At 38.0% G+C, this 26,744-nt stretch overlaps 2 protein-coding genes across 4 annotated transcripts in view; one reads left to right on the top strand and one right to left on the bottom strand.

Moving 5' to 3' along the window:
- ASPA (aspartoacylase) overlaps positions 1-24,836 on the top strand; it is a 27,152-nt gene extending 2,316 nt beyond the window's left edge. For both annotated transcript variants that reach the window (XM_032707602.1, XM_032707603.1), the window contains exons 3-8: positions 2,194-2,389; positions 3,555-3,648; positions 4,414-4,521; positions 5,140-5,249; positions 5,785-7,283; positions 24,826-24,836. In XM_032707602.1, coding sequence (XP_032563493.1) covers positions 2,194-2,389; positions 3,555-3,648; positions 4,414-4,521; positions 5,140-5,249; positions 5,785-5,997 — 721 coding nt within the window. In that variant the 3' untranslated portion in view covers positions 5,998-7,283; positions 24,826-24,836. The remainder of the gene's footprint in view (positions 1-2,193; positions 2,390-3,554; positions 3,649-4,413; positions 4,522-5,139; positions 5,250-5,784; positions 7,284-24,825) is intronic.
- On the bottom strand, positions 7,275-26,744 carry TRPV3 (transient receptor potential cation channel subfamily V member 3). Of its 2 annotated transcripts, XR_004360491.1 has the most exons (19): positions 26,644-26,744; positions 22,578-22,700; positions 19,563-19,667; positions 17,907-17,993; positions 17,039-17,196; positions 16,606-16,782; positions 16,283-16,423; positions 15,812-16,092; positions 14,963-15,139; positions 14,170-14,328; positions 13,613-13,714; positions 12,962-13,035; positions 12,377-12,542; positions 11,805-11,871; positions 11,196-11,467; positions 10,622-10,734; positions 9,947-10,017; positions 8,789-9,329; positions 7,984-8,045 (listed from the first exon to the last, which is right to left on the bottom strand). XR_004360491.1 is itself a non-coding variant. In XM_032707570.1 (18 exons), exons 2-18 carry the CDS (start codon positions 22,694-22,696, stop codon positions 9,235-9,237), a joined length of 2,364 nt encoding a protein of 787 aa, XP_032563461.1. In that variant the 5' UTR covers positions 22,697-22,700; positions 26,644-26,744; the 3' UTR covers positions 7,275-9,234. The 2 variants fall into 2 exon arrangements, 1 of the variants encoding a protein (XP_032563461.1); XM_032707570.1 differs by having other exon boundaries at positions 7,275-9,329.

Genomic DNA, 26,744 nt, shown 5'->3' with positions numbered 1-26,744 from the left:
TGACTCTCGAGCCAACACATTACCTTAAACACAGCATTTTAAAATAGTATTAGATCAGCTGTATTTGTGTGAATTGGAGTATCACAGTTCTGGGTTGCGAAGTCATTATTTCTCACTGTCTTGTGCAATTTAGCTTTGGAGCTCTTCTGAATACAATTACACTTGCAGGAAATGGCAGATAAAAGCAATTTAAGTGTTGACATCCGAGTATCTGAAAGAATGGAACACAAAGCAGGGAACTGTATTTAATTCCACTTATGTACAGTAACAGATGAAAACTTGAAATTAGCTAAGTTAGAAATAATCTATGGCAAAAGGATAGCCAAAAAATCTCAATAATTTAACTGACTCATTATTTTAGAAGAAATGCAACCTGTAATTACTGTAAAATAGTAAGTGATTTTACAATTTGAATAGGATTTGAAGTTTCTGTGCTCTTGAGATACCTATTCCAGAGGTGTACTTTGCTGTATAAACATTCTTATTCCTGGTATAGTTGCATGCTAACCAGGTAATTCTGTTTCAGAACACTTTTAATGGTAAAGGTGAATACCACCGAAGGAAATACATATTGCATATATTTTGCAAACATAGTTACTCTTACCCTGCACACCTTTTCAGCTGTCTCTTCATCTTAGAATTTTTTTGTTGATTATTATATCTGAGATAAACAGATGTTAACACATAAGCGTTGAGGTCATTCTTTTAATTGTTTATTTAGGAAAAACATACAAAAACCAGAAGTGGTTTTGTTTGCTTTCAGCTGCTTTGAACATAAAACACTTGAAAAAACAGCAGATTAAGACACCTGCAGGTTGTCTTCATTTTTTAAATAATACTCCTCAGTAAATCCTATTAAGTTGCCTGGTCCTGTTAAAGCACTGTGACTATTTGGAGTGATCCCTTTCAGTGTAGAACCTTCAAGATTATAAATTAAGATTTTACAAAATAATAAGAAGAGTGAAATCCTTATACTACTCCAAGTAAATGGTGTAAGTCCCATTGGCTTCAATAAGAAGCATAAATTTAAGAGTCTTATGTGAAGAAACCTCAAATTCCAAAGACAGAACTAAAGAATACAAAGGTAGATTATGTGATACATAGAGGCAGAAATAGAAAAAGGAGCTTTAGGGGCTCACGTAAAAAATCTAATCCACCTCCATCACACCAGTGGATCAACTGCATGTAGACATTCCTAGCAGATTATGTCTTGCCATTTCTAATGATCCAGCAGTGGTGATCCCATAATTTTCCTCAGCAACCTCCTGTGATGCTTAAATACCCATGCAATTAGTAAGGTGTTTTGTTAGCATTTCACAAAAAAACCTTTCTTTATGCAACATAATACCAGTATTTCTTACAAAATTCAAATCTTACAAAGCTCGAGCTGTATTGGGAAAGAAAACTGAATTTAGTGCAAAACACTGCAGGTGTGTCTGGACTGTACTCGGGTGGTGTCCCAAGCCTGTCATCCAAACCAGATTTACTGTCCACAGGGACCAGGTCTGAGGCCACAGAAGCTTTATACACTGTTATTACCCAGGATGGATGTGTCCTGTGTCCTACAGAGCCCTCACACACACTGGAAGCAGATCCCAGACATTTCCTTAGGCTGAGACCTATTTTTTTTTAAAGCATAATACAGGCTGAGTCACCTGAAATCACAAGTATTAAAACTCAGGAGGAACAGATTTGAGGCAGCAAAATATTCTGTGAGCTTTGAGACTGAAAGCCATAGAATACAAGAAGATAAGAAATAAAACAAGTTACAAAAGACCTTGAGAGTGATGTCCAAGGCAAAACATCATGGACTGATGTCTGAATAGTCATCAGTAGGAAGTGGATCCAGTCTTGGAAGTGCTTCAAGATATTGATGAACTTTTAGTTGGTTTTATGCATGAGGGAAATTTTGGGATGCAAAGAAATGAGAGAAGTAAATTGTCTCCAGCTAAAATCAGACTGAATGATTCTAACACCCCTCTGCACAAGACACATAACAGTAACACCTGTGGAACAATCCCACTTGCTTTTTTCAAGCACAAATTCAGCCAGTTTTAAGAGTTTGGTAATTAAATAGGTGATTTCAACTCCAGTCCATTATGGAATTAAAGTCAAAAGAAAAGGCTACACATGTTTTGTTGACTGTAAAGCCATGGAATGAGCTCACTAATTTCTTTGTGCTGATATTAACAGCAGGCCAGTGGTGGAAGATATTCCATATGAAGTGAGAAGGGCTCAGGAAATCAATCATATATTTGGTCCAAAAGGTAGTGATGATGCCTATGACCTTATTTTTGACCTTCACAACACCACTTCTAACATGGGTGGTACCCTTATTCTTGAAAACTCCAGGGATGACTTTACAATTCAAATGGTTCATTATATCAAGGTAAAACTAATTTAAATGAACTATTAAAATAGATTATTAGTTGTAATGTTGTATTACTATATATTATTTTGTAGTTTCTTTAAATATACTATTTTTTATTCTGCAAAACTGTTTAAAATATTTAATTACTCATAGGATGGGCTTTTTTAATCAGAGATAATTAATAATTTGATTATAATATCAAGTAATTCAGATTTTAAATCATCATAATAATCTTCATGTATTAAAATGAGCATTAGTAAGACTGATGGGCAAAAAGGAATGCTTAGAATAACATCTATGAAAATTAATGTAATTTAATCTGCTTTCACACTGATCTGTCAGGAACTTGGATAAATTTGGGTCACACATGCTAAATAGTTAAACATTAATTTCATTAAATAAAGACATGTAAAAAATAATGGAACTGGGTAATGAGAAATGTTCCCTTCATGAGTATTTATAGGAATAGTGATATGGCTTTAGAATCTGTTTGATTCTGCTGTTCCTGAAGCTGATAAATTTTAATAGAGTCAGGTTTGCAAAAGTGCTGGTTGAATTCTAGTGACAATGACTGATGGAATCCAGGTTGGGCCAAAGGTGTGGAATTTTAATTTTTTTTTTCCTTAGAAACAAGGTCTATTTTAACATTTTAATTTTTTCTTATGATATGTATTCCATGTAAATCTTTCTAAGATATTTGGAGCTACAGAAAACTGAAATTACATGAAGGGCAATGGGGGGGCAGTCATCAAGAAAGATGTCTAAACCAGCAAAAATGGCAAAAAAGAAGATTGAAATAAGACTTAATTCACAATCTGTGTCCTCATAACAGAATCTAACGCTTAAAACCAAAATAAAACCAAAGCAAAGTTGAAATCTGCTTTAGAGTATTTCAGTTCTAAGTTTTGGAACCCTGCTGAGGGGATTTTTCTCTGCTGGCAGTCTCAGACTAGAACTGTGCTCAGTTGTGGTTCAGTGGAGCTGCCTGGCCCGAGTTAATGGAACTGAGACCAACAAACACAGCTTTGTGCATTTTCTAAAGATGTCCTACTTCCTTGAGGGCCTCGAAATAAAGGCAACATATTGAAGACATTGTGTAAATCACTTCTGCATCAGTAATCTTTTGTGGCACAACATTTTAAACCATTTGCATAACAAAGACATCTTTAAACCGTCTCCACAGAAGGCTTTGGCTCCAGAACTCTGCCCTGCTCTGCTCATCGAACATCCCAGCCTGAAATATGCAACCACTCGATCTGTAGCAAAACATCCTGTCGGTAAATATGAAAACTAAAGACTATTTTAAGCCACCATAAATGATTTAAAACGTGGCTGTTTCCAGATGTGTTCGTTTCACTGCGTTATGATCACCAGTAGTTGTTTGTTTGACAATATGCTTATTGAATTGAATTTATATGATTATTCATTCTTCTGAAGAGTTCTGATTTACACAATCAGAGTTCTGGCTTGTGAAATACAGGAGCCAGATGGAAATTCTTAAACTCAATTAACTCACTTTTTGCAGAAAATATTTATAATATACGAGGAGAAGGAGGAAGTAACAGAACCAGAAAATCAATGTTTATGTCCTCTAAATAAAGCTGAAACACTGTTTGTTAGTCAGGAAGAGATGATGTGATAAAGGAAGGGGAACTGATGTTCTGCATGGAATTGGTTAACTTTTTCATTTACAGAATCACAACCATAACAAAAAAATAATCACTAGTTTGCTTTTCCTATTAAACAATGAATTCTCTAAAATGCAGCATGAATAGACAAGCATGAGGAAAAGAATAAGAGAAACAAATACATATTGGCTCTTTCTCTTACCCTCATAGCACACTCAGAAATGTACATACAATTCTTTAACTGACCCAGATTGGTGAGCTAAATTATCTGTTGCCTTAAATCTCACAGAACTGTGCTTTACAATTCTTCTTAAAAACATTAAACACTGACCCATCAGACACCTATTTTTGCTGTGCAGTGTAAGCCTGTGATGTATTATTGCAACATTAATAACCTCTCTCATCTGCAAACAGGTGTCGAGGTGGGGCCCCAGCCACAAGGTGTTGCTAGAGCTGATATTTTGGACAAAATGAGGAAGATTGTCAAACATGGCCTTGATTTTGTGCAGCTTTTTAATGAAGGTAATGAGAGATTACAACCTCCTGTGTCATGTCAGTGGGCTGTTTTAAGGGAATATTTAAAATAGGCTGGGCTACAACATTTTTACCCTTAAACAGGTACAAAGGGACAGGGAGAGAACTGCTCTCTAAAATTAAACTCAATACATTTGGTAAGATTTGGTCAGACCAGGGTACTATTTAAAATACATCCTGACAAAATAGGTATTTAAAATTCTTTCAGAGTACATTTTATCAGTGGGGGTTTGGTTTTTTTTTTGGAAGTAGAAGGAACATAATGCAGTTTTGCATGTCAGAATTTCCATTATTGTGCTGGAATGGTAAAGATTAAATACCACTGATACCATTCTGTGCTGTGCAGCATTAGCAAACACAGGCCTCTCATTGATTTCTCAGTCTACAAAATAGATCTTTTTAACTATACAGGGAAAAGTCACATTTCAGCAGCAAATTTAGGCCTGGGCTTCATATGCTACAATATGTGACTGGATCTTCATTTTGCAACTCACTTTGAGGGGACAACCCAATGGTTTGAGCCATTCTAAAGAGAATAAATAATGTATTGTTCTTTTTAACAGGCAGTTGTTCATTTTGACATTAAATTGCATTCATTCTTTCCAGGAAAGGAATTTCCGCCGTGTACAATCGAGGTTTTTAAAATAATGGAGAAAGTAGATTATCCCAGGAATAAGAATGATGAAATTATTGCTATTATTCACCCTAAACTGCAGGTAAATGCTAGAATAGTTTCTGTTTCTGACATTTTCTACGTATTCTTGTGTTGCTCCTGCTACATTGTTGTGTATTTTAGTAATAAATATTTAAAATGCCAATATTCCCAATGGGTTCATTGAATACTGCAGACATTCCCTATGGTTCACTAAGGTCATCACTGTTTCAGGGACTGACTTGGGAATCACTGAATCTAAAATGAGTTATGAACCTAAAACTGGAAAGAAAAAGACAATATGATAGCTTATATTTTAAAATATAAATCTAATTTTGAATTCTAAAATGTTTTAGAATATATTTAATCAATTGTGAGCATCTGCAGTTTCCTTCTAGTTCACCTCTACCACTGAATTCTCTACCAGCCTGAAAATGAGGGCCAGACACCTAAAATTACCAGCTGCAGATTAAAAGGAATTCTTCTAAAAGCTTTTGTCACAAACTGCAGAAATTATAATTATTGAGCATAAACTCAGGAATTACAGAATATATAAAAACTTGAAAGTAAATATATCCTATTTATTTTCTTTCCCTAAGGATCAAGACTGGCAGCCACTGAACAACGGTGATCCTCTGTTTTTGACTCTTGATGGAAAAGTAATTCCATATCAAGGGAACTGCACAGTCTATCCAACATTTATTAATGAAGCTGCATATTATGAAAAGAAACAAGCTTTTGTAAAAACAGAGAAAATTAAACTCAATGCAAAACACCTCAGGTCCTCAGTCTCAAACCAGAGCACTTCTTAAGAGTTTATTATGGATTTTCTGTAAAAAAGTGTTTCTTTGTGAAATCCAGGGTCATTCAGCAGTAATTCATGGAATAAATAGGTAAATGCAGAATCTAATTTTAAATTGTAATTTAATTAACCTTGCTGAGCACTTTTAAGATGAGACATACTGTCAGAATGCTGATTATGACTCCTGTTTACTTGTTCTAAAGGATTCCTAGAGATGTAAAGAATATTTTATGAAGTTTTTATGAAGATGCTTATCCACAAAACTACATTATATATAAAAAACCCTACAGTTTTTCTATTTTATAACCCCAAACCTCCAATAACCAACACTTTTTAAAATGGGGTGAGAGCCTTGAAACTAATTCCTCAGATAAACTTACAAAATATGAGACAAAGGAACAGCTGAGGAGAGAGAAACAAAGGTATATAATAAATGATATTATCTGCATATGTGACTAATTCCCACTGTGCTGAAGTGGAGGCCTTGGTGGTTTTTTTGTTTTTCTTTTTATACTTACGAAGATAAAAATAAGCTAAAAATACAGGATTCCTGAGAAAAATACACTAAAAAGAAATGTAAAGCTTTTTCGAGTATTACAAGATTAATTCAAGCTCTTTCTGATTGAACACTGATTCAAAGACCGAAAGGGTTGACTTTAGGAAGTACTGAGTAGTTGGAAACACACTGGAGCAATACTGAAATTCAGAAAGAAAAGATGTGCTTAACCAGTGAACCTTTAGGAGAAAATTTCTATTGCAATGGAAAAACCCAGAAGTTTACAGTCATTTAACTTCCTAGATGTATCCACCTACTGCTGATAACATTTTCCAAACAAAACTTTCATCAGCTGTTGTACCCCAAAAGTTTTCAGAGAAAAAGGCAAGATTTAAGCAATTACTTGGGTTTTGATGAGGAGCAATGCACAAACCATACCTGAGTATTTCAGAACGGAAATTCAGAAGGATTCCACATGGGGAGACTTCTCAGAATTTCGAGACTTGTTCTGTATCTGCAGAGAGAAAGTCTGTCATAGGAACTGAGAAAGAGAAGAAAATGGGGGTTTAATTTATTTTCTTAAGTTGTTTTTAACATATTTGACAATTTAGTGATAAACATTAAGAACTTTCATAAGGATACTCTAAATAACTATTAACTGAAAGACTAATTGTCCAGATAACTCCCACATTATACCTTTTGAAAAGTGATGTCTTCCCTATTTACTACTAAATTTAAAGTATTTTTTCCTTGTCTTTGTGTAACTCCTATGGCAATCAAATAAAAACAGAGGACAGAATGTTTGCTGAGTTACAAGTTTTATTTCTTTAATTTAAATAAACATTTCTGTATAAAAAGCACAGAATCACCTGCTCCAGTCATCATTCACAGTGTCCTTGGTGAGAGCCTCGAGACAGGAGCCAGCCTGTGTGATCTGCCAGAGCTCTGTGGCCACACAAGGAGGGTGTTTCCTCAGTAAGAACTTTCAGAAACAGCCCCTGAGCTCCTTCCTCACTTTGTCCATTCGGTTTTGTACCTGGACACTGGCACAGCACATCCTCTCAGCCTGTGTTCAGTGACAACCCACAGAAACGTGGTTCTCTCTGTCTCCTGAGTATGTGTGAAGAGGTATTTTTTTTTCCTTTGTATAAGAACTGGCCCTGAAAAGGATCCAAACAGAACTGTGGAGTCCCAAGGCAAGTCCTTTGTTGGCAGTTTCGGTGCAAAATTAACCAGCAAAGATGAAAGATTCCAAGACCACAGGAATTTTTCTTCTCGTACTCCCATTTCCTACTAAGAAAGGCAAACAATGCTCAGGTATTCCATGGTCTGTGAAGGTCCTTCCCCTCAAATTCCTCTGCCCTGTACAAACACAACTGAAGGTTTCCACTGGATCCCATCCATCCGTGGTAGGAAACACAGGATTCAGCATCTGTAGGAGGCTGGTTGGGCAGTGAGAGCCACATTCCCAATCCCTGCAAACAGCTCTGTGCTGTCCTTCCCTCACGTTCTCTTCTGGGGTAAGAAAGTCCTTGGGATCATTTTGCCCACAGCAGGCTTGGCTGTAAAATCCAATGCAATTCTTATTATCATTCAAACACAGAACTGAGCTCCCCCGAGCCTTGCCTAAAACAGCACCTTTAAAACAGGCACCACGTGGACAGATCTGATGAAAAGCCATGACACTGAATACACATCATGTATTAATTGAAATTTAAAAGTACATAGAACAAATATTTCTTTTTATGTTTACACATGAAATAGAAAACTAAAAATATAATTCATAGTACTAGGTCATCACAGGTAGCGAAATAAAAAGTGCCACAGAAATGCATTACATAGTTCTCTGAATAAAAACAAGTCTGCAATTGCATTGCACTGAACTTATTCTGTTCATTTTGGGAAGAAATACTGACTTATTTTCCTGAAGTGGTTGAATGCAGAAATGAATTCAGAAGAACCTCCAAGGCAATAACTTATTTTATGTAGCAAGATGCAACAGCACGGAAAAGCCAAGGAGGAAAAGTAAAGACATCGTGAGTGGGACAAAGTCAGAAATATCCTCCATCATGAGTGATATTTCTGCCCTATTATTTTATGGGGAGACACAAACACTTAGTAATAAATAAAGAGCAGTAAACACCATATTATACCCTGGGGACTGCACAGAGGAAAACAGATCAGGCAAAGCTACTGGGACCTGAAGAGGCTTCTCCAACTTGTGGGACTGAGCCTCCAATAGCACTGACAGTCAATGCAAAAGCTGCAAATGCATCCAGAACTTGGTTATTTCAAAATAACATACTTCATTTAGTCGTCTTCAGAACTGAAATGCTTTCCTTTGCTCCATTGCAAGAAATTAACTTTGTTCAGAGTACAAAATGAGTTTCTCATGAGTTAGAGATTCCAAAAACCGGCAGATTGGGATCGCGATGACCTTAATTTTCCACAAAAGGAAGAAATATCTCACATTTGACCTTTTTTATCCAGTTAAACATCTAGAGCCAAGTTTGAGTAGCATCACACAAACTTGGACAGCAATGGTTTGAGAGGCTCAAAGCTGAACCAGTGAATAGTCCATTTTATTTCAGCTCAGCTGCCCTGATTAAATGGGTTCAAGCCATCAGACTGTGTCACTGAAAGTTCGTGTTTCAGCTGGTTACAGCTGTCCAAAACATCCACAAAGCTTTCAGCATCCACTGCTGATGCTTTTTAACCTTCAGAACAGCCACATATCAAATACAGCACAAGCTAAACGGAAGTTTCAGGCAAATCATCCATTTCTTCAAACGTATTCAAGGTGTTTTTGCTATTAGTTCTTGAATTATCTTGAATTTTGCTTGGATCTGCAAAAAAATGCATTGTAAACAAAACAGGATATGGTAGAAACTGTGTATGCAAGATCAAAGTTTTTTACATCTTTCTTTTTTTGTGAAAAATATGCATTTATTTAAACAGCAAGTTGTCAGTTTACTACCATATCTCACACAAATTGTTCTGGCTGCCCCTTTTCCATATTACTGAGCTCGTTCTTTAAGCAATATAAATGCTAATTGGCTCAAGAAGAAACTTCAGAACAAGTCTCCCAGGTCCTCACATGCCCCTGTTGTGTCCTGACTCCTGCTGCCAGAGGGACATTGGACACCTCAGGTTGAGCTCATTTTTCCACAGCACTCCAGCACTGGCAGCAGAGGAGTCTCTTGGATTTCCTGGTCCACATTTATCAGCAGCAATTTGTCATCCAATACCTATCACAAATCATTAAATGTTTGTAACCAACCCTCACTCCAAATCTTTTAAAATAATTTAACACCCCTACCATGTAAACTATTAGTTTTTGCAGCAGTAAAGTGTGGTTGAACATTTAGATTATGTGATTTTATGGTTTTAAAGGTGTAAAATTATATCCAAGCATTTATAAGAAAAGCTTTCAAAAATACAGTGTCATAAAATCCTACAGTACCTGTTGGCCCTGGATCTTCATTAATAAATGAAACATGTGTTTTCCACTCGGTCCATTTCACTTCATTAATCCTGTTTATATTGGATATAAGTTGTGTTATTATCATGCATTATCTCCCAGCTACACTGCTGCTCTTTCCTTTTTATTCTTTCTTGGGATTGTCACACTTTACCACCTACACCTGCTTTCCTGGGACTAAAAGGCTGACTGTCCCTTGCAGTGTTAGGTACCACATGAAGGTGAGAATAATACTAAGACTGCTTTATAATTTAACACATTGTGAGTACAGCTTGAAACACACCTTCAGTATTTTTGATAAACCAGCATCGTTCTTTAATATGCTAATCACCAAATAGCAATCAATTTAAATATAATTCCTTCTAAGCTAACATTCAAAGGAGATTATGACAAAGTAACATTTACTGCAAGCAGACTTGATATTTGCACAGTAAAGACATATATGAAGATGAAAATCTGTTTTCTTACAAAAGAAAAATTATCTACACCTTCTCCTTTTTAAAACAATTGGTCGCAACTGAAAAAAACACCCCAAATTATATTTTTGTACACCCAGTACAATTTGTAGAGATACTAGGAATATTTTAAAGAGGAGAAGTAACCTTGAAGCAGCCTACAAGGCAGAATTGGTAGCACAGTGATCTAGCTTTGCTTTACCTTAAACACACCCTGGTGTCGTTCTCAGCCACTTTACACCGCTCCCCCAGTTGGAATTTTTTCCTCAAACATTTTGGCAAGAATTTTTCAAATTCCAAAATGGTTCTGGCTCTCTATTAACAATAAATGAGTATGGTTAACCATGTCCAACATTGTCTGATTCCACAGCATATGCAGTTTGCAGCTTCATTACAACATGTCAAGCCTCCATCCCACCACCCACAAGCAACACCAAATAACGTGGCACATCACTGATTGTCTGTGTGGGAAAATAGGGATTCACAGATTCCTGGTGATGGTGAAACACCATATCCAGGAGAGCAAAAGTCATAAAGGTATGTGACAGTGCATGGGTTGGAAATCCAAGCCACAATATTACTTTTAGAAGTTGTTAAATCTGAAGTTATTACAATTCTCTGACACTGAAATTAGTTATTTCCATTAGTCACTCACATACATGAATGAGGATTATCATTAATGCCTAACCTGTTCTGTCAGCATAAGAGTTACCATAGACATAGCTCAAGAGATTTTAGCCCAAGCATCTGGACTTCACAAAAACTCCCAAACAAACCTGGAGTTTCCAGATGTGCTCGCTCTCTTTAGAAATATCCTCCACTGTTTCTCCCATCAGCGCAATCAGCATGTTCAAGAGGAGAACAAAAGTCAACACAACAAAAGTTATGAGGAGCAGAAGAAACAGGACAGGATACTTGGAGTTTTGCTGGATCTCCAGATCCCCCAGTCCCAGGGTGAGCTTGAAGAGATCCATCAGCACAGGTCCCAGGCTGCTGTTGGAATGGCATTCGCCGCCCTCGTGGCAGGTCTCGATCAAGGCAGCAAGAGCTGAGGAGAAAGCAGGAGGAAATTTCAATCACAGTCATGCTTCAGGAATACGTGGCATTTTATCCTAAAGAATTCACAGTGCACTGGGAAAGAGAGCCAGAGCTGCCCAGCAACACACAGCAGCCAGATGAGGGATTTCCAGGAAGCAGAAAGAGCCCACGTCCTAATGGAGTTGCAGGCAATTAAGAGCCAAATGACTCATCTGTTCACATCTAAACTTAATATCCAGAAGAAACCCCAACATGAGCTCTCATCATGAAAACAGGGTTCTTATTCATAAGAATGCTAAAATTTTTACTCACACAGAGCATCAGTGCTTTTCTCCAGTAATATTTACCTACGCCAAATCCCAGCAAAAACACGATATAGACAACTAAGAATTTTATCACATCTTGCAGGATGACCTAGAAATTAAATGAAATTGTTGTCAGAAAGTAAAACTGAGGACTAGTTTTATGCTTATGAATTCTGCAGGGATACAGGTGAGGCACACAGTAAAGTATCAGACTGCTTTCATTGAGTAAACTGGTTTAGTCTCAATGAGAAACATAAAGGTCTGATTTGTTATCTCATGCTTGAGAGCCTGATGTGTTGAGTGAGGGTGACTAATTCTGTACAATACAGACATTATAGCATATGATGCAATTAAATTGCAGAACTACATTTGTTGAAAAAAACCACAATTATATTTAGTACAATAATTTAATATAATAAAATGTCGGTTTGAAGATATAAACTAGATTCTGCCACTGAAGTTATCTACTGTGCCCTGCTGAAATAATATGTATAAATTGAAAATAAGATATTTCAATATGAACTATAAAATACACCTAAATTGCTGAATGTACTTGATATGGATTGTAGAACAAATGAGGACTGTAAAGGAGGTAAAACAAGAGAAAAACTTGCCTTTTGAATCATCACACTGTAAATGCCCATGGACTGGAAACCTCTGGTGAAATAGAGCATATTGGCCCATCCAAGGGCCATTGCCAAAACAAGACACACGAGGTGTTCTTTGTAGGAAAACAAGTACAAAAAGACAGAGAAGATCACAAGCAAAGCTTGTATAAAACTGTTAAAAAACAAACACATATATGTAAAAGAGAAATTACTAGCACAAAACTAACAACACAGTGGAAAAATATGAAAACAAGACTTCTTCACTCTTTATGCTTAGTTTGTAATTGCATTCTGCTTTGTATTCTCCCCATGAATATTGCCATTATTTTTTAACAATAAAATAGATCAGTACAGGTGGTGTAATTATATCAATATATAAGGATTATATTTATTAAAGCTGACTTTCAGTGAACTATTCTCCCCAAAACAGCTCTTACAGAAAAGCTGCAGGTAAGATTACATCCATCCCTCTAAATCTGATAATCTAGAGAAAAAGATGAGCATTTGCTACAGCAGCACATTCTCTGTGACCATGAGATACAGAAGCATTTTATACAGAGCATAAAATATATATGTGCACATCAGACTTACAATGCAAAGTGGAACCAGGCATCAGAGAGAATTGACTGCAGGTCTGAAGGCCTGAGCAGAAAGATGGCTACACTCTGTGTAGACAGATATAGAAAATATAGATGTGGTCGTGAGGGAAAACAGGTCTCAAAATCTAGTTTTCAAAATAATTTCATTGGTGTTCTAAAATAATGCATCTCCTAATAAGACATGATAACTTCCAGAAATAGAGTTGGGTTTTTTTATACAGCTGTAACTTCTAAGTTTAAAATTCTGTCATGTCTGGCATAATTTAAAAGTTACTGGGTTTAATGACTTCCAGTATTTGGCAAAATTATACCATGTTTTTTCCAGTAGAAGTTCTAATTCAAAAGTGTCCTTAAAGCCAGTAATTTGACAATGTTGATGTTATAAAAATATCAAATCTCTGCCTTGAAAATTTGAAGGGAAAACACCCTCATAGCTGTTTCACAGAGCAATACAGGTGCATTCAAATATACAACCAGGGTCATTCTGGTAAGGGATGTATTGTGCCAAAGACTTAAAAAGTTACACATATCAAAGATACTCCACATGTATTGTGGATATCAATAAAGTCAGCAGCAGCATGTTCATAAATCTAGAGAAGTTCTTCATGTAGTTATTGATATATTTGTTAATAAAAAGTCTTACCTCCTTAATGGCTAAAAATATTGCTCCTAACATAACCATCACCTGTCCTGACAGCTGCAGCCATCCCACTCCACGTGTCAGAGCAAGTGGATAAGGTGGAGCCTGCAAGACAGGTCCAAAATTAAAGACTCAGTTTTACCTGAAGGGTAAAAGGCAAAGCAACAAGAAACCTCCCCACATGGGTACACAATTTCTTTCCCTTTCTGTAAGGATTTTTTTCACGGTGGATTTAAAGAATTAGCCCCTTCACAGATATGTATTTGAAATAGCAGAAGTTTCTCTCTTAACAGAAAAATACCTTCTCCACACTTTTAGAAATTTAACAACCTGTCTTTGTGTCATGTATTTGTATTTTGGGTCATTTTCACAAAATGCAAATGTAGTTATATCCTCTTACTGCTCTCCTTCCTTCCAGGTACCTGACGTGGCAGAGCCTGGTCTCCCCACAGTCAGATATTCCCACAACTGCTTCTGGTTTAGCATTTTCAGTATAATTCAGGAAACCCTACTGCATTTTAAGTCAGTGAAATTTAGTGAGATTCAGTCACTGTACTCACTTTATTTTCATTAGGCCTGTGGTAGGAAACTAATGTTAAAGTTACATTGTACAGGAAATAAAAACAGCACGACATAAAAAACATGTGTCGTGCAAACTTCTTCCATTTCATTCGCAGGAGGGAATTCAGAGGCTCCAAAGTCAGCATTTCATGACGGTTCTGTAGGGGAAAAAAACCCCAAAATAAACCAATTAAGACTTGAATTTCAGTCATGTACTTTGTGCATTTCATTCAGTTCCCACCCTTTCTGATCCAGAAACACATCTGTGCTCAGAGACGGGTCAGACCCCAACGTGACAAGATGCAATGGGACAGCTCCCACTCATGCTGGGGTAACCTGCCATTCTCTGTCTGGTAAGTTATGATTGAGATAAAATTGCCATGTGAAATTCTGGTCTTATGGTTTTATGGCAGTATTAGAATTCAGCAAATGTAAAATTCTGGCTTTGAAAAGCAAACACTCCTAAACATGTAAAATACATACCTATTAAGTGAAGTTTATTTGGCCTGACCAGCTTGGCCATACTTAAACACAAGGTAAATTAATGCTTCTAATGTAGGAAAAGACATTCCCAAAATGCCTAGCCCATGTTTCAGGAGCTGAATGCATATTCACTTACAGGTGACCATCTACAGGAGGTATAAAATTTATCTTGCTCCCAATACAAAAACCGAGAACAAAAATTACAGTTTACTTTTACAAGTAATTCATTGGAATACATAGACTAACACATCTGAAATGAGTGTACTGTCAGGAAAAAATGGATCTGTATTTTAAAAATAGGTAACTTACACCAATATTTGTGTTATAGACAATGATTTCCAGCACTGAGTTGTCTGCAGTGGTGTCCAGTTCTGTCAGGTCATACAGAGAAGACTGAACAGGACCATAAGCCCAGTCTGTGAATTTTCTTGACAGGCTCCTGTTTGGCTTCTCTCTGATCTCTCTGCTCAGGATGTATTTCAGAATCTAAAACATTAACAGGATCATTTGTGAGCAGCTGTGTTGGTCATGGGAAAGGGGAAAGCACATGAACATACCGGCCCAAACCCCAACCTTTTGCCTGTCACATTTTGTACAGTTGTGCAAAGTCAGTGTATTTGTAATTGTGTGTTGGAGATGAAAGACCTCCAAGAATTAAATACAGAGTTTCTAATGCCTCCATATTTTCTGTCAGAGTAATTTTTCTAAAGGATAAAAGCAAAATTTTCCATGTGTTCATTTATGTCTTCCTTCAGCTCAAACAATTCTTTTCTAAATCATCCCATTGCCAATTTTTTACAGTTCAGCAGATTTCTGAAAAACAAATTCTACAGCAGTGTAACAGAGCAGTTCCAGTGAGTTTTCTGAAACTGTTCAAAGACTGCATAAGTGCAATATGGTAATAAATGCAGAATTTCTGAGTTTCTGTGCAACAGAAGGGTTTGCCAAGCTGTTTTTAAACAATGTATATTTTGTACAGAGAGGGGGAGTTACAGGGAAACCTTGAAAGGTAGAAGCAAGGTGGCAATGAAAATGTTTGCTTGTGTTTTAAACAAAATCAGCTCACTAAATACTACTGATACATAACAGCATAACCAGGCTGAAAAAGGAAGTGTCAGAGCACTAGTTTCTCTTAGATGCTTCTGAAATAATACCCACCTCTAATTTCCCAGTTTTTGCAGCCAACTGTAGTGGTGTCAAACCCTCCTTATTCTTTGTTGTTTCCAAATTTTTGTCTTTACTTTTCAACAATATCATATCATACATTCTGATTACAAAGTCATTCTGAGTTTTGGAGTCCTCTGCCACAGTAACTAATGCATGGAGGATATTGTTTCCTCTGGAATCCTGAGAAGAAATATTAGTCCTGGCATTGTCCATTAACAGTTGAATTATGTCTGGTTGGTTGGTACAGGCAGCTAATGCCAGCGCAGTTTCACCTACAAAATCATAAAATACAACATGTGTTCATGTTTTATTACAAATCAGATTATAAAAGAGTGACTGTGTTAAGAATCTTAACATATGAAAGTACATTTATGTATTGATTGTATTGAGTTAAGCTCTTGTTTTATAAAAGCTTTGGGTATTCCTTCCTAACTTTTCCAGAAAGATCACATTTCCACTTACCAAAATAAAAGCCTTCATGCTTATGTTTGGGATTAAAGAAAATACCCTGGGCATGGGCATTGACATCAGCTCCTTTTTCTATGAGGCTCTGGGTTATTTCATACTGTCTCCTCTCAATGGCAATATTTAGAGCTGTCTGGCCTGGAAAAACAGACACAGGAATCTCTCAAGTACATTCTGAAATATCAATGATATTTCACAGTGAATAAATGAATTAAAGTTAGTTTAGGAATTTAAACCATCATTAGAGTGTTTGAGGAGAATGGTATTTTATGGATGGTATGTTTAACCATATACCTGAAACTGGTATCAGATGGCAGTACCTTTATATGCCTCTTCTGTGTAAGCTGCATTGATAAATCTCTCCAGAATACCATTTTCTTCTGCAAAGGACAGGAGCATATTCACTATCTCATTTGTGTTCTCGTTGATGTTCAGCAGAGCTTTCATCAGACAAGTTTTGCCGGTATCTGAAGCTGTGAATTTTTTCATCAGATAATCTACAAGAGTGAAATTTTAGGATTAGATCAGCATGATTTACTAAACTTTTGTTAATTAGGGGTGAAACCTGAAGGATATATATGAACATAAACTCTTTGCCACTGGTTTTCCCGTTGGACATTCCACCACCATAACTCCAGACAGATCCAAATTCACAGGGGAGTAGCTGCTGCACAGAGATAATTCCCAGTTTTAGGCTACAAATGTGCTGCCAGAAGAGCCAACAATCTTCCCCTGGGTATCTGCACCCCTCACCTGGCACAGTCATGTTTGTGCAGGCACTGGATCGCTCCTTCAGCTCCCCCAGCAGACGCTGCAGCTCCTCCACGTTCCCCTCTGACACTGCCCGGAACAGGAATCGCTTCAGCTTCTTCCTGGCACTGGTCTGCTCAGGTCCCTGGGACATGTTAGCACTGGATTGTAAGAAATAACGAAATTCCTGATTACATTTACTATTTTTTTATGTTATTTTCTACTGAAGAGGGAATAAAAATACAATTACTTGCCTCAGACAACACATACCTGCCCTGCTTCCACATATATCTCGGCATGGATCTCACAGAACGTTTCCCAGTTTGCTTATTTGCAGGTAAGTGGTTATTGAAGTGTTTTATAATAAACCAGCACATTTTTCAAGTATTTTGTTTTGTGTTCTCACCAGTTCACCCAGAACAAAGGCTGAGAAATACTTCTCTGATCTGCCCACAACTCACTGACTTCAGTGCTGAGGTTCCTGATGCTGCACTCCAGCAGAAGATAGTTTTTAACCTCATATCTAACACCTCTTTCCTGATCATCCATTATTCTGGAATAAGAATGATTTAATAATTCCCCCAGTCAGAAACACCCCCAGCTCATGCCAAGCTGTGCATGGTGTGTAGGTCCTGTGTTGTCATCTAGAAAACAGACTTTATGTATGAAGAATCCTCACACTAAGCATGAAATCTGAGAATAGCAGAGATTAGAGTTGTTTAATTCAACATTTAATTATAGAGGAATCAGAAATGTGTGCACACACGTGACCTTTTTCCTTAAACAATGGCAGGTAAAATAAGGAATATCTTCCCTGTCATAAACTTAATCTGCTGAAAATGTACTGAGAAATATTCCTGTCTCCACTCACCAGCAACTGTCCACATTAGGACTATACTCAGTGGCATCATCCTGAAGAGACTGTGGGGAATCCATGTCTTCCCCATTTCCAGAAGCACTAAAGAAAACAGAAAAGCACATGTGCAAAGATATTAAAAGATATTTCAGCAAACTGCATGAAGAATCAGTCAGTGGTAGGAGGCAGTATCTACAGCAGAGCTAAAATTAGTCTAATTTGAAATTGTGCATTTTAACATTGGAATTTTATCTCCCACATGAATTTTAAAATAAGTGGTAAAAATTGAGAGACTCACAGGATTTTATTATATTTTTAGAAAACACATTAGAAAAGCAATCTGCTTTGTGTTATATTATTTCGCTACAGATCCTGAAAATGTGAGAAGTTTTTTCTTCCTTTTTTTTTTTTAAATGATCACTGCATTTTATGCATCATCCTGAATGCTACAATCTTCCTTTTCACATGCTTAATTTGTCATTTGCCACAAAACAAGTGCTAAATTAGTAGAAGCATGTGGGTTGCAAACCCAGAATGGAAGTGATTTACCTGAAGTTTTACTACACAGAACACTGTTGGCAACTCAGGAACACTTTGTGGCTGACTTGAATGGAAGCTGCAGCTAAAAAAAAGTTGAGGACTGGGCCTTAAATACGTATTTAGGTAATATATTTAGAGAATTTCAATGGAATTGGTATTTTGTAATTGCTGTACATAATTTCCAGACAGCCTTACAAGCAGATCTGACTTTAAAACTCAATATAATTTTTCTTACTTTTATTTTTGTTTTCTGCAAGGTTCAGATTTGATGAACTACCTCAGGTTAATAATTTCAGGAATCTGAACTATAAGTTATTGACAAAACAGATGCATGGACAGCCATGCAAGTGTCCAGCACTGCTCTGAAGGAATTCCCTTCCCTTTGAACTAAAGCTGGGAGCTCAGAGTCTGGTTTTATCCCATCTGTCATTCCTGCAGAAAACTGAGGAATCTCTGGCAAAAACTGTGTGTGTCTTGTGCAGGTCAGCCCCTGAATGAGAGGAAGAAATTTGGATACCTCTCCTCTGAAACCAAAATCAGGTTGTCAGCTAATTCCAAAAAGCTGAGCAGACACCCATCAGAAACACAAAAACCTTTGGCCATTCTGGGCTTTTGGCAGATTTGTTACATATTTCCCTTTATTCATCGTTATTGGCTGTTGGCACCTCACACATTTTTAAAAATGATGTGCATTCTTCCCAGTCATAATTTTCCTCTATTCATTCAGCATAAATGGCTGCTTTAAATATTTCACACTCAGCATTTCCATGTTGTTTGATTGCTAATGAGCAATAGAGGGAGGACGTCAGCACCCAGCTGGGAACAGGGTTTGCTAAATTAAGCTGTGGAGTTTGTTCTAATGTATCATTAATGACAGGCTAAGAATAAAAAAAGTACTGATTTTAAAATTACTCAAAACTGAGGCCTGATTTATTCCATGCAAGTGTCAGCAGTAGATAAAGATACTGATCAACAATGGACTCCAGTGAAGTTCTGTCTTTGAAGTGACCAGAAGCTACGAAAACTCATGTGAAATTCTAGCCCTGGAGTCTAAGGGGAAATAAGGAGTAGCTGCTGGAAAGAAAATAGATATATTTGCAGTCTGACTATTGCAGATGCATCATAACTTACCAGGGTCGAATATTTGAATCCATTGGTTTTGAAAACACAGGGGGAGATGTGTTATTTGGAGTGGCATTGCTTTCAAAACCATCAATCTCCAGGAAAAAGTGGGAACTGTTGAAGACAGTGCATTTAAAAAATATTAGTAATAAAAGACAAGTCCAACCACAGACCAAGCAGAGCTCTACAAGTACATACCTAGGGCAGGCTTGACAATTAATCTTTTCTGGCATTACCTAACAAGATGCTGGAACAGAGGCTTTTCTGCTTTCCCCTGGGGAGATCCCAACCTCCAGCACTGTGCCCAGCTCGTTCATGCTGGCAGATGGGTAAAATTCCTAAGGTATTTTTAGAACACATAGCATCAGATCCTGACATGTCTGAGAGCAACCCCAGCAGCCCTAAACCAGCCTTGCATTCAGCTCCAGTGCAAAGAGCCAAATGCAATCCCAGTCACTGCCCAGCTACACACACACAACTGCTTTTTAATCTACTGCATCCTACTCCCTGTTTCTCCAGCCAGGAGCCATCAGATGGATCATTTCAAACCCATCAGCAGTGATAATGATGAAATCAGAATGTTTGAAAGGTCACATGTTAAATGACATCAGGCATTTCCACCAGCCAGGACTGACTGTGTCCTCTTGACAGTCATGCATGACATTTAACTATTTTTTTCCTGATAAATAATTATATAAATATATATGTAATTATTTATAGTGAAAAATATAATTTGAAGCAACACAGAAAAGGCAAATGAAAAGAACAGCAAGATATCATCCTTTAAAAGCCTGCAGAGTTGAGAGGCAAAAATCAATGGCTTGGTATTACTGGATCTCACTAAAACATTGCTACAGTTCACCACAGGGAGAGAAGTTCCAGTGGTGGGTGTAGCAACTCCCACATGGGCTGTTGTTCAGAAACTGTGTTACATTTCTAAAAATGTTCCAGTAGTCACCTGGAAAATGCTTTCAATTCGTTTAATATTTATGATTTAGTCCACAGGGGATTTGTTTCTCTTTTTTAACTGCATCTTCCCCAAAGAATCCTGTTGAAGTCAAGTACATGTACTAATGCTAAAATGTAGTGTTATTAGAACCCTACTGAACAACCTGCTGATGTTTGCTAAAACCAGCATGACCTAATTCATCTCACTTTCCAATGGCTTGGTGACCCAAGTGATAATTCAGTGTGTAGTTATTTAAACTTTTATGACCTTTTAACATTTGAGATATGCCTGTGAATGTGTTCTAAGCAGACAGCAAGTAAAATGTCACTTCTGGTGAGCAGGACTGTGTCCCTGAAATTACCTGGGCAGGGGGTAGGAAAAACCCAGACAGAACCAGGACCATCACTTGTGCCAGTCACTGCTGTTTCACTGAGGTCTGGACTTGGCAGAGGGATTGTGGAGGAGTGGAAAAAACAGGGGTTCATCCTGGTTTTTTGCATTCCCTGACCATGAAGTGCAGGAGCTGTCCCAACAGGGACTTCTTGAAGGCTACAGTGAGGCTCCCTAAAGCCAGAAGTGCCAAGGCCTAGGCTCTGCTGGACCTTCTCACCTGAGGGGACAGTGCATCACAGGCTGATGTCTCAGAGCAGCTCCTGCTCTCCCAGCAGTGTGTTCCTGCTGAAGGTTTTGGCAGGTACAGCAGCTATGGAGTGAACCCTCTTTTGGAGGCTGCCAGACCTCACCTACCCTGGCATGTGGGTTACCTGGGGATATCATGGGGGAAAAAAAACCCCAAAGCCACCGTGCAAAGCAGTTGGAGAGCTGCCAGCAAATACCCAAGTGCTTACATGGCCCTGGTGCACTGCCCACAAACATCAGCAGGCTCTGACAACGTTTGCAGCCTCCTCCCAGTTTTCCTGTACTTAATTATATACTGTTAGTCCAAATTCCTGAGCCTTCAAGAAGAGAATGTCATTGTCTTTCAAGAAAATGCATATTGCCAGTACATTTTGTTGAGTGAGAGATGCCACCCTGGAAGTGCAGCAGCTGCTGGTGGTACAGTTGGAGGAAGTGTCTTGCAGCAACAGGATAAAGCAGCACAGGAACATATAATTAATAGAACATGTTAAACCCCAGCATTAAAATTCACGGGACCTTGGTGCTGTGTATCACAGGAATGTTGTGGGCCACACCTCTCTTGGTGTGAGAGGTGGGAAAAACCCCAAGGTTACTGTTATGGAGGCCACAAAATTGAATGTGAGATATGAGGTAAGTAATTAAGGGCTTGGGTTTGGCAGTGTTCTTACAACCACACAATCTCCCATGGAACTGCCCCTTTTTGAAGTACTGGGTGTATCACGAGCTGTTCAGACACCTCGTCTCCCCCATATGCCACCAAAGAGCTTCTCTTTTGGAATTTAATGACAGAAAGACAAATTGGACCACCCAGGCAGTGGGTCTCAAATAACTAATGGCACCATTTCTGTGAAAAGTGATTCCTCTGATTATTGAGAATTATAAATGTCAGAACAGCCACAATTGCCTAGGCCTTCAGAGTTTCAGAAATTGCCATAATAACTGGTAATTATCATCCAGAGTGAAAAGTTTATGAATGAAAATTCATCCTCGCTCTACAGCAACTTAGTTCCCTTCAATAGCATGGTATCAGGCAGGAATTACAGCTTATATTTCCCCACTCATATTAAATACAAACCCTTAGTCCCTTCATTAATCTCTAATATAAATTATGAATTAAAGTGAATATTTTATAAAACAATGAAGTATTGTTAATCAAAATAGATCAGAAACAGACTTTAAAGACTGGTATATGAGCCTGATGGCTCTGGGACAAGGGTTAAATATTTGTCCCATTAGAGTAAACACATCATATGTGTTCCTAACTCTTCCACTCATAAACAGCATAAGCATGGTCATGTGAAGGCATCTTGTGTTACCAGGTCTCTCTCATTCATATTTGCAGTGTAAATACAGATGTCAGTGGTATTTCAGTGCCAACATCAACTAAAGGAGATAAACCAGGGAGTTTTAGTGGTTTAGGCTGAGCTGAGTCCTACCTTTTCTTCGTGGGGGTGCTTTCAGTCACCTTTTTCTCTTGCTGGTTTGAAGGGGGAATTCCAGATGGATTTGTTTTCTTGCCCATTAGTGGAACAACTTCGTTGTTATCTTTAATCATGTTCCTGCAGCAGAGAGATTTCATGGTTACTTGACTCCTGTTCATTTGAAGGAAGTATAGTGACCAAATTGCTTATTTATACACAAATAAACACACAAATATTGATTGGGCTTTTTTTAAGTTTTTCATTTTTCAGTTGTTAAGGACATGCCATTTCATGTATCAAAGCAGGAGGGTTTTATACTTGACTCATTAAATTTAATTCTAGGAGAAGTACCATTAAAAGTGGCACCAGTAGAAGTATAAATTCAAGCCTGTGCCTAAATTAAACTGAAGGGGATCTGTCAATCACAACAACAGTGGATGTTATTCAGAGAAGAAAAGAGCTCAATGACTTTTAGAAGTACCTCTAAAGTTTGTGAATATTTACAGTTAATCTCAGTAGTCTGCTTTGTCCAAGACAATTTCAGAAAAGTGGTAAATTCCATAAAAATTTCAAGAAGGTCTGTGCAACTGATACAACATTTGAAGGAAGGTTCCAGACACGAAAGGTAGTGAACAACAAAATCCTTGAAACTTTTCACTGCCTTAGAATAGCTGAAGTAAGAGACTGAATCCAATGCCCAGGTTGAGCTCAGCTAAACCATCACATGCATAATATCCAGAATGTTTGTGTCCTGGTGACATTTCTCAACATTTCTTCAGGAAAAAGAAAAAAAAATCGTGATTCTACTGGATGGAAATTGTCACCACCACATGACACAAAAGGATCTTAATGCACATTACCTGCTTCTGAACACCCACAGCATGAATTCTATAAGTAATAATGAATAACTATCTCCCTGTTTCTCAATCTAACACTCAAGGGCATCATTTTAAATCACCCAGGATAATTTGAAAGCGAGAAGGTGAGTTCAGGATACATTAAAATTCACTGAATGTAAAAACCATTACGAGGTCAGGGATGCATTTCCCAGGAAATGAGGGGAGTGCCCTCCATACCCAAGGACAAATGGCAAAAATAATTTGCCTGCAAGTTTGCACAAAATGAACTACACATTTCTTCCCTCCTACTCCACTCTCCTTAATGTGACAAATGTACACACAAAACTTTCTGCTCCTGTCACAGTGCTGTCGGTGATTCCTTCCAGGATTCCTTCATTATGGGAATATCAAGATACAAAAAGCAGATTGAGGAGTGTGTTTGAAAAGACATGACACCTGGTGTGAGAGAGGAGCCAGGAATATCAAATACATTGATATTTGAATAGAGTCTATTAATGCATAAACAACAAATGTTTAATTATGGGAATTTTCAATCCCACATACAGAGAACTGAGAACTTACAGGGCCCAAACACATGTAAGTGCAGCTGTCGTTTCTTGGCACTAAATGGAATAGGAATTTCAAATATTGGAAAGGAGTCCTTACCTTGCAAAGGTTGGCTTAAGAAATAGGCATGGAAATAAATTTTTATTGTGTTTTCTACCATTGATAGATGTGTTCACACTAGAGCAACTTGGAAACGCGCCTGGTTTGGATGCATTTCCTAAGAATTCATATCACAACTTCCATAGAAATAATTTACAAAGAGAAAATATTTTTACTTAGTACACTTGCATACAAAGTACGCTGTAGCTTTCACTACAGTAAATGCACAAAAGAACTGAACTTGGATATTACACAGTCGAGGCAGGAGAAAGGTTTTTGTCTGTGCCATTGGAAATGCAATTCACGTAGTCTCTAGACACATGTTGTGTCAGTGAATACACTGATAAACATTTAGTCTTAACACAGCTAAAACAAATGACTGTTGTCTTACTCAGTTCATAAATAATTCTGCTATTTACTTCTTACTAAGTACTTTAAGAATACAAAGCAGTGTATGGACAAAGACATTTCCCATCTCAAGGAAGAGGCAAATGTGGCACTGGACATAAATCACATATGAGGGGACCAGAATATGATGGAGATGGGTATTAAACAGCTGCACTAAATGAGTGACTTTAAAGCAAGAGAATAACTGGAAACAGACTAAAAATTCCAAAAGTGTGTCAGCAAAAGGAGTTGCCAAATTGAGAGGGGCACAGCTGGGAGGTGAGCAAAGTCAGAGGGGTCAGAGAGAGTGGCAGGAAGAGCTGGAGAAATAAAGACCAAGGTTAAATGTCTAAAGCACACAGTGGCCACAGGGAAGAGCCTCTCCTTTGTGAGTGATGCTGGAGCTGCTCAGACACGGCAACACGTTTCTGCAAGGGCAGCAGCTCAAAGCCTCATCTGCAGCCAGTGTTCACCACAGAGATTTTAGCAGTGGCTCAAGCACAGGCTGCATCATTTAGGAGAGATGAAAATAGTCAAAGATAGCATTGGAGCTGTACTGGATGATGAAGGGCTGCTGAACCATCAGCAGTACAAGAAAACACTCTGGGAAGGAAAAAGATTTTCACTTTTGTATACAGGGGCTAAGCTTTCAAAAGCACACAGGACATTTGACTGTAGTGTCAGCCAAAAAGCAAGCTTGTTTTAAATGAGATCTCAGCCTGCACAAGTAAATAACTGCAGGCACAACAGCAGAGGTACCTCGTTACAGTGCTGAGGTAGCGTCTGCTTCATTTTTAATCACGATTAATTGTATGCTTACAGGAAAACTAAGCCAGGGCCTTCATCAGCAGCTTCCAGGGCACTATCATTTTCTCTAATCTATGACATGTAGAGAAAAATAGTGCAACAGCCTGAAAAGTGTCACATCATGTCACTTATGTAACCTGATATGGAGCGTTGTCTTTTATTGTAACTATTTTCTACTCCCATTATCAAGTTAATTGTTACTTACAGGCCACCAGGGAAGTGGCTTATTTGAAGTCGGCAGCAAGACAAAACCACTGCATTGATTTATAGTATTGAGAATTACTTTGAAGGGGATCTGAGGACATCGAGGACTTGGTATCTGACCCCCAGCAGAGTATTTATCTGTAATGGTGAATGGGATTCTGCCATTCCTACAGTAAGCAGGCACTTTACACACTATCACAGACTCACCTTATGCTTGCCTGAGAACAAGAAAAATCATACATACCTATAACTTCACAGCTCAATAACTATAAAAGAAGTGGTTAAGCAGAGAATCCTACAAATCAAAAGAAACCCTCAGCTGTGATATCGTGGCACAAAGGTCTCTTCTTCCCTGGGGGCAGAGGAGTGGAAGTGACTGTCAATAGCTGTTCCATTCACAGGATCCTTCCAAACAGCCCATGACACTTGCCAGCACCTGCGACCTAATTTCTTACTGGCTCATAAAAAAGAAATTCCCCTCCCCGAGGGGAAAGCTGATAAAACTTCATTTTGACTTTTGTGCATTACTTAAAGCATTATGAGTCCTATCAGCAGAAAGTTTCACTTGATAAAAAAGAGTTTCATATTTTTGTAAGATTTTTAAACTTTTGAGGGGCATTAGTATGCACTATCAAAAAATCATTTGCTTCTCGGGGAGACATTTGTTCTTTTCTATGAAGGTTTTTCCTAACAGAAGTTTCAAAAGACTCTGAAAAGCAATGTTTTTCCCTGAGGAAAAGTGCTTTAAGCTTATTTCTGAATTAAATAAAAAGAAGAAATTTTACTGAGTTGAAATAAAAACTATTCTAAAAGGTCTGGGGATTTTACTTTCAACGGTCTCCACAGTAACTGAAACTTTCAGTGGAAGATGAATGTAATAAAGTTTGGCCTGTATGATATTATATTTTGGATCCCCTTGGCACAGGAATTAGGAAGTGCAACAGTGATTTGGGGCTGGCAAATACAAATGAAATCAGGTCTATCTTTCTTCACTCCTGAATGCCCAAAGAGTCGGCGTGGCACAGCTCAGGGTTTATAAACTAGAAAAACAGAAACAAGCACGACAGAAAAACCTTCTCCTTTTGAACAGCTGGTTTTTGTGTTTGTCTCTTGAAGATTTCACTCTCTCCAGAAACATCACCTGCCCCAAACACCCACAGAGCTCCCGGAGAACTTACCCTGCTTACGACACCTCCATTCCGGCGGGGACGAGGAGCCTCGGAACGGCCCAAGGATCAAAGCAGGGCCCTGCTGATGCTGCAACAACATCCAGAGCTCA

Source organism: Chiroxiphia lanceolata, chromosome 20 (genome assembly GCF_009829145.1).
Source record: "Chiroxiphia lanceolata isolate bChiLan1 chromosome 20, bChiLan1.pri, whole genome shotgun sequence".
Classification (NCBI taxonomy): Eukaryota; Metazoa; Chordata; class Aves; order Passeriformes; family Pipridae; genus Chiroxiphia; species Chiroxiphia lanceolata.
Note: the sequence above shows the minus strand (reverse complement) of the source record. Positions and strands in the feature narration are given on the sequence as shown.